At 38.4% G+C, this 13,415-nt stretch overlaps 1 protein-coding gene across 4 annotated transcripts in view; it reads left to right on the forward strand.

Annotated features, from left to right (window-relative positions):
* The window catches only part of Arhgef28 (Rho guanine nucleotide exchange factor 28), a 306,403-nt gene that overhangs the window by 46,220 nt on the left and 246,768 nt on the right, over positions 1-13,415 (forward strand). For all 4 annotated transcript variants that reach the window (XM_071612505.1, XM_071612508.1, XM_071612507.1 and 1 more), the window contains exon 2: positions 217-260. In XM_071612505.1, the coding sequence (XP_071468606.1) occupies positions 228-260 (33 nt within the window). In that variant the 5' untranslated portion in view covers positions 217-227. The remainder of the gene's footprint in view (positions 1-216; positions 261-13,415) is intronic.

Raw genomic sequence — 13,415 nt, forward strand, 5'->3', positions numbered from 1 at the left:
TCTCTCTGTCTCATATCCTGGGGAATCAAATTCAGGGCCTCCCACTGAGCTAAACCCCTCACTTTTTCTCTCTTCTTTCATAATGTCTCTGCAGTTTTCCAATGAATTTACTCCTCCCTCCAGGATTTGATAACTGAACAGTGGGCCACAGGGAGCTCTGCTGACTGGTTACATGGGGCCTCCTGCGATAACAGCTCTTGTTTGTTGTCATTGCAGATGCAGAAGCCATGGAGTTGAGCTGCAGTGAAGTACCTCTTTATGTAAGTCCCTAAGCTTTGGGCTTCAGGTCCAAGTGGCCCTTTCTTCATTCAGAACCACGTGACTGAAGTGGAGAGAAATGTTTTACTTGCTATTGAGTTGGGCTTTTTAAAAACAACACACTGAGCATTACTGTCTACTTCAAGTATTTGCATGGAGCCTTTTAAAACTGGTTGGCTCCTGTTTCTAAAGTCTGTGTTTTAGTTAGATTTCCTTCATAGTAATTTTTTTTAACTGTATGGTTTCTGGATTCAGAAGCACTCAGTTCATGTAATGGGTGATTTTTGAGAACATTATTTTATGATAAGAGTAAAAAATGTTTCTGTGTGTGTCTTTTGGGGAATGGTTTGGTGATAATTGTGTCAGCTAAAATTATGAAATAGAAATTCAAATGGCAAAGTTCTGGGACATGTACAGAATCAATAGGGGGCTGTGGCACAGAGATGCCTAGTGAAATTCTTAGTTAGACATTTCTTCTGGGTAGAAGGAGGATTCTGTTTTTGAGAACAGTTCCTGGGTACAACAGGGAAGTGAACTGATTTTCTCTTCACACACAAAATGGCAGATAGTCTTGTCTGTCCTTCTTTGGGAAGCTGTGTTGGTGGGGGCTGGGCCTGGGCAGGGGAGTGGGGACATGTGGGGGAACAGTGTTTTGAAACAAAATACTAAGGGACTGGAACAAATTCAAAAACTTCAATTGATGAAAATATATTCATCCACCTCCCACACTTCACCTCCCAGCTAATATGGACCCCTCCTTCCTTTCCCCATTTCCTGCCACCTTCTCTCTCTTCTTCCACACCCACTGTACAGATCACTCCATCCCCTGGAGGAAGAAAAGATAATAAAATAAATGGGTTTCAGAATAATAAAAAGCGCTGCCTTCTGGGTTACCCAGTGGTCTGCAGTTTTCTCTCTAGATTGTGATTTGCAGGCTATAAAAGGTATTCTGGCTCAGCCATAATTAAAGATTAAAAAAAGACTGGCCCAAGGCTAAATTGTAAAGTACTACCAAGTCTTACTGTTCCTTTGTGTGTGCATGCTTTCTTTCTCCTTGCTATATTCATTTCATCCTACTCCCCTACTTCAAAATGAATGATCCTGAACCTAATCATGATATATAACTCTGGAGTTGATCAATCCTGGTGGAGCTAGTTTGAACAGAGACCTACTAGATTAGGGTCAGATTGGGGGGAGAGGCAGTACACAACGTCCAAGGAGAGAAGTCATTTAAACAAACAAAATAAAAATGCACAAGTTTTTCTAATTATTAAACAATATACTGATTAGAATAAGATGAAAAGTGTTTAGGAAAATGAGCTGTCATGGCATATAGTTATTATTAAAATATTAATATATTATCAGTTCTAAGGTGTTAGCTTTCCCCCCATTTTACTTTTGAAATTGAGGTGTTCTTACATTCACTGTGCATCTTGGCAGATTCTTTATGGATGCAATTGTGACCTTGGTCACAGTGGTTTAATTTTGTTATCACTGCAGTTTTCTTATGTTCTTTGTTTATATTATAGGAATTAATTGCTTTCAAAATGATTTCAGCATTAAATGGCAAAGTTATTCTATATACAGATATGAAAACAGTAGCATGATATATGATAAAATCTATAAATTAATTTAGAAGAGCTTGTTTGATATGTATACAATAAAATTCTAGGTGATTAAACATTACATCATACTTACTCAGCATTTTTAGTGGAAAATAAAGTGCATATTATAACTGATGATGGGTTAGATGAAATACAGAAAATATATTAACATGCATCCTATGTGTATGAATTCTATTCAGCTTTTTTCACTTGACTTTTTTTTTGTCAAAATTATCACAAATTGACATATGTCCAACTGTCCATTTGGCCTTACCCAGTAAGACATCAGTAGAATGTGTTATGATGGAAACTCATTTTAAACCAAATTCCACCAAATAAGTGACAGGCATATGGTGCAGCCCCCAAAACTGTACTACAGCTTGTTTTATATCTTGAAGGACTGCTTCTTCCTCTTTGCCCTCCTATCTTCAGAGATTTGATAAATATCATCATTGGCCCCTGAATTCATGGGCTCTGCATTCATAGATTCAACCAACCACAGATTGAAAATATTTGAGGAAAAAATTACATCTGTACTCAACATGTAGACTTCTTTTCCATGTCATTATTACCCAAACAATACAGTACAGTGACTATTTATACAGCATGTACATTGCATTAGGTATTATAAGTAATCTAGAGATGATTAAAATATACAGGTGACTGTGCATAGGTTACATGCAAGAACTGAACCAGTTGTATAAGGGCTTTGAGCATGTGTGGTTTTTATATCTGCATAGGGTCCTGGAACCAATTCAAGGTTCTGAGGATGAAGCCCAGAATGTATTCACACTTTTTTTGGCGGGAGGCGGGGTACCGGGGTTTGAACTCAGGGTCACTTGGCCTCTGAGCCACATTCCCATCCCTATTTTGTATTTTATTTAGAGACAGGGTCTCACTGAGTTGCTTAGTGCCTTGCTTTTGCTGAGGCTGGCTTTGAACTTGTGATCCTCCTGTCTTAGCCTCTGAAGCAATGTAATCACTCTTAGATTCTCCTAGTTCACTGAATTTATAAACCTTTAATGTTTTTTTGTAGTTTTATGTATTATATTTTATACACAATGGTCATAAAAATAAGAAGTAAACTTAAACTAAAAGAAAAAAATAAAAAACCTCATGTTTAGGACTGGAGCTATAGCTCAGTGACAGCTCAGTGACAGAGTGCTTGCCTAGCATGTGTGAGACACTACTGGATTCAATCCTCAGCACCACATTGAAAAAATAAACAAATGAAATAAAGGCATGCTGTCCATACACAACTACAACTTAAAAAAAAACCCTCGTGTTTAATTTTATTATGAATTATAAGCACTATTGACATTTTGATATATATTCTCCCAGAGATTTGTCTATATCTGTGTTGAATTTTATCAAGTGTTCTCTTGGCATTTATTTTGATGATATAATGTTTTCTCATTTGATTGTGATATATTGGATTTCTTCATTTTGATGCTTTTGTGTACTTCTGACAATCCTATTTGGTTATTATGACACGTCTTTTTAGGAATAAAAAAACAAGTTAAAAATAATTGTGTCAAGTATATAATTCAAGTGTATAGTTAAGATCTCACCAAATTACCAATTCTGAAGAGCCCATAACATATTAGGATGCTATCTTAAAAGCATGTCTTAATACTAGGCATAATTATGTACTGATGTCTGAGAAAAAAAATCTCATTACAATACTATTTTTAAAGTAAATACATGAACACAATTTATCTCCGAGAGAATTAGATCACCTAAATGGGTCAATAATTCCAGAGGAAAAAATTAGTAGAAATTATTTCCCAACTTCTGTCTACCTTCTCAGAAAAGGGTACCTCATTCAGATAGTTTTATAAGTGATTTTAAAATTCCCTTTGACTCTAAACTGTTTTAACTGAATTATTATTCTTATAAAGCACTTGCCTAGCATGTATGAGACACTGGTTCAATCCTTGGCACCAAATAAAACTAAATAATAAAATAAAGGTGTTGTGTCCATCTACAACTAAAACTATTTAAAAAATTCTCCCCCATTGCATTTTTGGGTTACTATAAACCCTTTCTAAAGGTGATATACATCTTTAAACATATAGGCAATCCATTTAAATCTTTTTTATTCCCTGTGTTTTTGCTTGGATCCATGAAGAAACATTTCAATTTTCTTTCTTATTTTTTTAAAATTTATTTTATCTTATTTTTAAAGTACATGACAGTGGAATGCATTACAATTCTTATTACACATATAGAGCACAATATTTCATATCTCTGTATATAAAGTGTGTTCACACCAATTCATGTCTTCATACATGTACTTTGGATAATGGTGTCTATAACATTCCATCATCATTGCTAACCCCCTGACCTCTCTCTTCCCCTCCCACCCCTCTGCGCTATCTAGAGTTTGGCTATTCCTCCCATGCACCCCTTTCCTACCCCACTATGAATCAGCTTCCTTATATCAGAGAAAACATTCGGCATTTGGTTTTTTGGGATCGACTAACTTCATTTAGCATTATCTCCTCCAACTCCATCCATTTACCTGCAAATGCCATGATTTTGTTCTCTTTTATTGCTGAGTAATATTCTATTGTGTATAAATGCCACGTTTTAATCCATTCATTTACTGAAGGGCATCTAGGTTGGTTCCACAATTTAGCTACTGTGAATTGTGCTGCTGTAAACATTGATGTGGTTGTGTCCCTGTAGTATGCTGTTTTTAAGTCCTTTGAGTGTAGACCAAGGAGAGGGATAGCTGGGTCAAATGGTGGTTCCATTCCCAGCTTTCCAAGGAATCTCCATACTGCTTTCCATATTGGCTGCACCAATTTGCAGTCCCACCAGCAATGTATGAGTGTGCCTTTTCCCCCACATCCTCGCCAACACTTATTGTTGTTTGTCTTCATAATAGTTGTCATTCTGACTGTAGTGAGATGATATCTTAGTTTTGATTTGCATTTTTCTAATTGTGAGAGATGATGAATATTTTTTCACATATTTATTAATTGGTTATATATCCTTTTCTGGGAAGTATCTGTTCATGTCCTTGGCCCATTTATTGATTGGGTTATTTGTTTTTTTGGTGCTTAGCTTTTTGAGTTCTTTATGTACCCTGGAGATTAGTGCTCTATCTGATGTGTGAGGGGTAAAAATTTGTTCCCAAGATGTGGACTCTCCATTCACCTCACAGATTGTTTCTTTTGCTGAGAAGAAACTTTTTAGTTTGAATCCATCCCATTTATTGATTCTTGGTTTTAATTCTTGTGCTATAGGAGTCTTATTAAGGAAGTTGGGGCCTAATCCCACATGATGAAGAATAGGGCCTACTTTTTCTTCTGTTAGACACAGAGTCTCTGGTTTAATTCCTAGGTCCTTGATCCACTTTGAGTTGAGTTTTATGCATGGTGAGGGATAGGGGTTTAATTTCATTTTGTTGCATATGGATTTCCAGTTTTTCTAGCATTTGTTGAAGAGGCTATCTTTTCTCCAATGCATTTTTTTGGCACCTTTGTCTAATATAAGATAATTGTAATTTTGTGGGTTAGTCATAGAACTTGAAACACTGGCCAGATCATAGACAGATGAAAGAAATTAAAGGGATACATATAGGAAAAGGAGCACTATTTGCTGAAGATATGATTCTATACCAAAAAGCTCCACCAGAAAACTTCTAGAACTAGTAAATGATGAATTCAGTAAAGTAGCAGGATATAAAATCAACACCCATAAATCAAAGGCATTCTGTATATCAGTGACAAATCCTCTGAAAAGGAAATGAGGAATACTACCCCATTTACAGTAGCCTCAAAAAAAAAAAAAAAAAGATTTGGGAATCAACTTAATGAAAGAGGTGAAAGATCTATACACTGAAAACTACAGAACCCTAAAGAAAGAAATCAAAGAAGACCTTAGAAGATGGAAAGATCTACCTTGCTCTTGGATAGGCAAAATTAATATTATCAAAATGACCATACTACCAAAAGCACTATACAGATTTAATGCAATTCTGATCAAAATCCCAATGGCATTCCTCACAGAAATAGAAAAAGAAATCATGAAATTCATCTGGAAAAATAAGAGACCCAGATAGCTAAAGCAATCCTTAGCAGGAAGAGTGAAGCAGGTGGCATCACTATACCAAACTTAAAAAAAAAATTTTTTTAAGGTGTTGATAGACCTTTATTTTACTTATTTGTATGTGGTGATGAGAATCTAATCCAGGGCCTCACACATGCTAGACAAGCACTCTCCCAACTGAGATACATCCACAGATTTGGACTATTTTATCTTTTGGGGAGATGGAGATTGAATTCTGTAAGCATGTTTTAATCTTTGTTCTCTATTTGGTTTTGTTGTGTCCAGCTTTTCTTTTTTCGTGCTTGACAGTACAGATTTAGTTTCTATTATTTTCAGTTTCCAGGTAGCATTTTCATGCCATGTTGGCCTTTTTGTGCCCAGTTTTATAGGAGCTATCTTTCTCATTTTCCTGTGAGCATGAAGCAATAATTAAAATTGTTCTTCTGTCCTCTCAGGGATCTGTGTCAGAGGAGGTAGTCTCTAATTCTGTCTCTTGCACTATAGAATTTTCTGGCTTATTTTCATTTGCTCATCTTTGGGAAAGACACTCTGTCGCAGTCTTGGGGATGTGGGGGTGTGCCTGAATTCAGCCACAGACTCACTGTATTTTTTAAAATGCAATAAACCATTGCAGTGTGTTGAACTGCTCTTGCAGAAGAGAAACACTGACTGCGGTATCCGAAAAATAGCAGGGGTTGGCAAGACTGGCAGCTGAGAGTTTTATAGTATCAATTTGCAGAATTTAGGGATGTGAGCACTGCAAATCCAATTTGCAGCCTCTGAGCAGCTTCCTGCATCTGTGTTTGAACGGGCCCTGAAGGAACAGTTCTGTTTGTTCTCAGTGGAAAAAATAACTGAAGCCTGCTTCTGAGTTGAGGTCTAGGATTAATTTTCCGATTGAATAGTCAACTGGTATCAAGAGGTGTGTTTTAAGCTGGCAAAGAGATGTGGTGCTCAGAAGTGTGAAAGCCTGAGAAAGTGTAAATTAAAATCGGTGTAACCATCTAAGATGTTTGTTTTCTGGCTTAAAAACTCTTCAATTGACATTACTTGGGGGCTGCAAAGTCACATACTGGAAGTCATAAAGTTATCTCTATTTTGTTTGATTTCAGCTTACTGATTTTAGTCTTATTTTCTAACAAAAATAGGTAGAAAGCTATGCAAGTATAGTTTTTAAGAGGAGATTTTGCTTAGTGTGTATTTCATAGAATTTTGAGAGACAAAGAGATTTTGCATTCACAAGCCAAATAGTACATTTTTGAAGATGAATGTTTTTGATTACTTTTTAATATTGTTTCCTCTACATTTTTGTGCATTAGAAAAGTTATACAACATAGGAAGCTGAGGTAGGAGGATTGTGACTTCAAAGCCAGCCTCAGCAATGAGGAGGAGCTAAGCAACTCAGTGAGGCCCTGTGTCTAAATAAAATACAAAATAGGGCTGGGGATGTGGTTTAGTGGTTGAGTGCCCCTGAGTTCAATAGCCCGTACAAGAAAGAAAGGAAGGAAGGAAGGAAGGAAGGAAGGAAGGGAGGGAGGGAGGAAGGAAGGAAGAAAGAACATTATAAAATAAACACATGTTCTACTTTTTTAATCTATCCTCGAGTAACTTTTTTATGTTTTTATTTTTATTTGAAGTGTAATTTAATGTTAATCTTCCTAAAATACCAGTTTAGTGCTACAAATAAAACAGAAAAATTATTCCTTGAGAAATTGTTGGTTCCAAAGATTTCTTCACCAGTAAACATGGTTTTATCTTAAATGACTCTTGAAATAACACTTGTTCATTATAAAGAATATAATAAATAAATTTGTAAAGAATAAAGAAAAGAGTCCTTGATATTCTACTTCTGAAAGAAGTTCAATTAGTATTTTGATAACAGTCATTTCAGGAATTTGTTTTTGCAAAACTGTACACACACACACACACACACACACACACAAAATGTTTCAAAAGTGGAATCATGTGGAAAAGCTGTTGTTATTGTCTTGGACTGATCCACAATTTCCCTTCCCCCATTTCATACCTTCTCTCTCTCTGTTATGCCAGGTAGCTCTTTCTGAAAAGAGTTACCTACTAATGTCGATCTCAACAGGATCAGAGTGTCCAAGGAACTTGCTAGAACTGCGTATTTTCAGACTTCACCCCAGACCTACTGAATCAAATGCTCTGCAGGTGGGTCTTGGAAATCTTAAGAAAAACTTCGTGTGATTCTTCACCTTCTTTTCCTTTTGTGGGGTCTTGCTACATTGCTTAGGTTGTTCTCAAACTCATGAACCTTCTGCCTCTGCCTCCTGGGTAGCTGGGATTACAGGTGTGTGCCACCTCATTCAGCTGAAGTGACTCTGATGAGTGCTAAAGTTTAAGAGCTACTGATACCACAGTCAGTGTTTATTTTTTCTGCAAACATTTTCCATATTTTCTGTACTCATCTCTCTCTTACACACACATATGCACACACTGATAAAGCCTTAATAGATTATATTTTTTTAAATGCTAGATCATATTGTGTAGATGTTTGTATATATCCAACTCAACAACACTTACAAACTCCTCCAAATCATCAAATGTAACTCTAATTTGTTGAATGGGTCTGGATCAAGCCACTTCTCTGCTTATCTTTCTTTGGGTTCTTGGAAACCACGAATGATTATTCACTAGACTTTTTCTTGTCAGTCATATATCCTTATGTATTGATACCCTCATCTCTGTGGGATAGATTCTTGGGAGTGGAATCATTGTATGGAGGTGTATCTATTCCAAATTTTAAGGAATTTCTTTGCAAATGAGACGTATTAGTTCACATTTTATTCAGCCACTTTAAGAAATACTTTGTCTAGTTTTTTTAACCTTTAATAACTGATAACTATGAAATTGGGGATTATTTCATATTCATTGGTTAAAGCAAATGGTGTGTTAAATTTTATATGTTAAATTTATTAATTTTTTAAAAAAATCCTTTTGTTTTTATAATTCTTTTTTTTTTTTTAACCATGGTACTCCACTTCTCTGTTACTTGTGTTCTAGCCAGGATGAACATTTTTTTTTAAATATTTTTTTTTAGTTGCTGATAGACCTTTATTTTATTTATTTATATGTGGTGCTAAGAATTGAACCCACTGCCTCACACATGCCAGTGTGCTACCGCTGAGCCCTAGCCCCAGCCCCTAGGATGAATATGTAATCCCTGGAGATTTTTATGACATCTGCAGAAGGTGCACCTGTGAGCCTTTGGATATGGACTCTTGCCTTCTTCCACCCTTCCATGTTGCACAGACCTGGGAATTGTAGTAAATGATAAAGAAGAGTAGAATCCTTTCTTTCCCTGGAGGCTGTAAATTGTATAACTGTTTGGGCAGCGGAGTTTCTGTTTCTGTAACTTGTTACCAGCTGGATCTAAGTTGCTTCCCTAGTCCCTCAGGATTTTATATTATCCTTTTATTCTGAGTCATAGTATCCTGCTATGGTTGGTCCCAAGGTTCCTGCTGGGCTCACTGTATGTATTTACTGAAGGTATGGCCTGATGTGCAGAGACCTGACCCATGGCTGAACTAAATCCTCCCCCATCCAGCCTTTTCTGTCTTCTGGGTCTTATTGTGTCTTCCTTGAATACTTGGCTGAGATATTCCCCTTGGCTAGTCTCCTGGAGGAGCCCACAAGGACAAGTCCTAGGTTGTTTCATTGGACTGTCTGATTCCCAGGTCCATTTTCTAATCCAGGCAGCAGCTTCCTATTGAGGCAGTAGTGAGTTGGTGGTTTCATTCTCTGCTTACCTGACAGATGCCTCCTTCTGGACTCCTGCAGATTCCCACTGACTTGCGGTTCTTGCTGAAGATAATCCTGTCCTCCAGACCTGCTCCTTCTCTGTTTGTGGTTCTGCATCTCCTGATGGTCTGTCTGTGACTGGCCTCTCTTGAGCATCGGCTCAGAATCTTAGTCTGTGAAGGCACCTTGGAGATCTTTGCCTGGCACACCTCACTTTGCCAATGGGGAATTAAGGCTTCAGGAGGAAGAGTGATTTACTTGACTCAGCTGGTCTGGCACTGTGGATTTTCATATGCTATATTGGGTGTCATAAAATAATATATATATATATATATATTTTTTTTTTTTTTTGGCTTGGAAGTGTTGTTAGTGGTAGATCCCACAACAAGCCTGGGGTTTTCCCATCTTCACTGGTGACGAACATCACCTTCCCCACTGTTCATCACCACAACTCCATCTCCTCATTGGCCAGGTACTCAAGGGTACCTTTTTAGCCTTTTCTTCCCTACAGTCTCCCTGGAGTTCTCCAACATGAAGAAAAGCCCCACTTCCCACTTCCTGGGTCTTAAAGTGTCTTACTTTCTCACTCTTTTGGTTCTGCTAGAAGATTTTGCTGGTAACTAAGTCTAGGCAAGTCCTGACCTTCTAAAGCTCATTTGCTCACAAAAACCTGGGCCTAATAATTGACAGTTATTTGCCCTATCAAGCTCAAGTGAATAGACATTTCATTTGCTCAGGGGTCAGAATGTGTGGGTGATGCTCTTTTAAAATGTCATGCTACTGATTCTGGCCTAAAAAGTAGATTCAGAAGGGGCTTTGGCCTGAAATCAACTTCTGAATCACGTTTGCTTTGTGCAAATTGTTTTTAGCAAATTATATTAGCATTACCTGTGTCTGACTGCCCTCTATGTGTTTCTGCCCTTGTTCTAAGCTGTGCTTGCTGAAGTGGAGTCTTTTGGTGATTTTTGCTTTCTACTGACTTAACTTGATGTTTTCCTCCCTTCTCTGCTTGCTTTTCTCTCTTGTCTGTTTGCCTTCTGAGGGGACAAATAAATTCCAAAGCAACATGTTCTAGCCATGGAGCAAAGAGGACCATGGTGACTATTTTACCATGCCTGGCCAGCAGCCACACCTGTCAATTCCTGTAACATCTTGAGCTCCTTAGCTGCTGCAAGAGATGGCTTGATTGTTCTGGCAGGAGCAGAAGGGAAAAACCACTTCTAGCAAAAGCTTTGGCTTAGAAACTTTATATAAATCCTCTACTGGTTTCATCCTTGTCCAAATTCCAAAAGAATTTTCTTTTTCTTCTCAGCACAGTGGCAGTTCATGGTGTTCCCTGCTACTGTCGCCACTAAGATGATAGGTTTCTCAGGAAAGAACTGAAGATAAAACATACAGCTGCAGGAGATGGCAACAAGAGCAAGTTCCTGGGCACATCTTTGAACGACTTTCTTTGGGGGGTGGGCTCACAGTTCTGCGGGTAATAGGTACCAAGTGTTCTAAAGTCTGATATTGCCTCACTTGCCATATTGCAGCGGCACCCCCCCCCCTCAATTTTGGGTAATATGAAGCCTTGTATTATTTTTAATTAAGAACTAGAAATAATTGACATTTTGTTTGATTTTTAAATGTACTTTTCCATTTACTAAGCAAGGATTTTAGGCCTGGGGGATATCAGGGTTTTTGCTGAAAGAACCTTTAGTGGAAGAAATAAGAAGGGATTCAGTTAAAATGCTTTGTTCACATACTCTGGGAAGGCTGCTCTTATAGAAGGTGTGATTGTAGCTATACTACCTTAACAACTCCTCTTCCCCCATGAGGGTGTGTATGTTTTGGATAAGTTGTCTTAGTTCTTGCCTCCTCTTCCTCCCCATAACTTGGTATGGTCTGGTTTTAATCCTGTTATTTTTGTCAAAATCTTTTTTAGGCCTCTAATTTTTTTCTTCTTTAATCTAAGGTGTCTTTTTCTTAAGTCCCCATTTAGTACTATGTACTGTAAGAGCAGAGTGAAAAACAAGGTCCCAGGTCCCTTGTCCTGAGTCTACCTGAGAGTAGGGAGATGGACTATGAGGAGGTAAACAAATAACAGTGAGAATTTCACACTTGTGTGTGTTAGGACAATTCAAGGCTATGCTCTGGGAGACAATGGTGTGCATTTGTGCCATTAGATAGATGGATCCAGGATCCTTTGAAGAGTGTCCTGGTAGAGGGATCAGAAAGCACAAAGGCTTCCAAAGTGGAAGTGAATTTAAATATTTGGGAGACAGTGAACGGTAAGTGTGGCTGGTGTGTTGTGAGGGAGAGGAGAGGCCCGAGTCAGGGGTGAGGGCCAGGTTCTGGCTGCCTGGGCTTGCCCAGGTAGCTCAGCAAAAGTCACTGGCGGGGGCTCCTCAGGGGAGCTGCGTGATCAGAAATGTACCAAAAAAATTTACCTTTGGAGTTCAGGAGCCCTGGTGACTCCTTTCCGGTGATCTCTGTCTGCTGAGCTTCCTTCTCCTGCTGCGTGAACTTCCCCAGGGCTCTTTCCTCCTCCTTGCCTAGTGAGCTCATCTATTCTTGTTATTTCAACCATGTCTCCTCCTTGTGTGGCCCTCCTGTCCTGCCCTGCCCTCTGCCCTGCCTCTCTTCTTTTTCCAACTGGCCTGATTGCTGTAATCAGTTTTCCAGCCTGGACTTCAAATCCAGACAGTTATATTAAAAAAAAAAAGTTCAAGTTCTCTCTAGAGCAGACTACTTCTGGCTTCTGTTCCCATATACCTTTCTCCCAGGCATCCCATGTTAAGCCTGAGTCCTCCTAATCCCTTCAGCCCTTATCCTCATAGCTTATTAGCCATCAGCTCTGCTGATGCTCAATGCTGTCCTCTCGTCTACCATGATCCTAATTCACCTTTGAATGGTTGCCTTTAGCCCCTTAGAGTTCATTTTATTAAACTTTGTGAACACTTTATTCTTCCCCTTAAATATTGGTTCTTTCCCTGAATTTGTCTCTCACTTTGCTGGCATAGCTTTTCTAGTCAGACAACTCCTCTGTCCACCTGAGTGGGCTGTCTTTATTCTCTCATTTCCAGAATTTTGCCCAAGCTGCTGTGCTTCTGTATCCAAGAATATCCCTAAAGTCCTGTCAAGGTTATGATCCTGGATAGCTGTGCATTTGGTATTTTATTGGCAGTTTTCTAAGGCTGAAGCCTATTTTATGGGAAACTACCCCCAGGACATGTTATCAACAATCAGGATGTATTGCCATCTCACGGTGCCTTCGATACAGCTAATGAAAATACATTACCATCGAAGCATGGTGGCCCAAGAGGCTGGGCATTCCAAAGCAATTTAAAAATGAAAATGCCATAAATACTAGCATTCCCATGTAAGCAGAGAAATTATTTGGAGCAAAATAGAAACTGGAGTCCAATGGACAATCCTAAAAACTAAACATTTTAAATGTACCTGTTATATGTCAAACACTGCAAAGTATACTAAGGGGTTCTTGTTTAATTTTTTACCACTGCCCTGTGAGGTAGGAAATGTTGTCTATTTGCAAATGAGGAGGCTGAGGGTGGTGTTCCTTCATCAGCATTCATTTAACCTGGGCCAGGGACCGGGACTGGCTTGAGGAGCTGAGTGAAGGATGGCCACCTACTCAATAGGAAGGAGCATCTTCTGGTTCTCAGTTCAGAGTGTTCTTGAACTGAACACAGATTTTCCCCCTTCACTGTGGTGTTCAGTGCATTG

This window comes from Marmota flaviventris, chromosome 5 (genome assembly GCF_047511675.1).
Source record: "Marmota flaviventris isolate mMarFla1 chromosome 5, mMarFla1.hap1, whole genome shotgun sequence".
Lineage (NCBI taxonomy): Eukaryota > Metazoa > Chordata > Mammalia > Rodentia > Sciuridae > Marmota > Marmota flaviventris.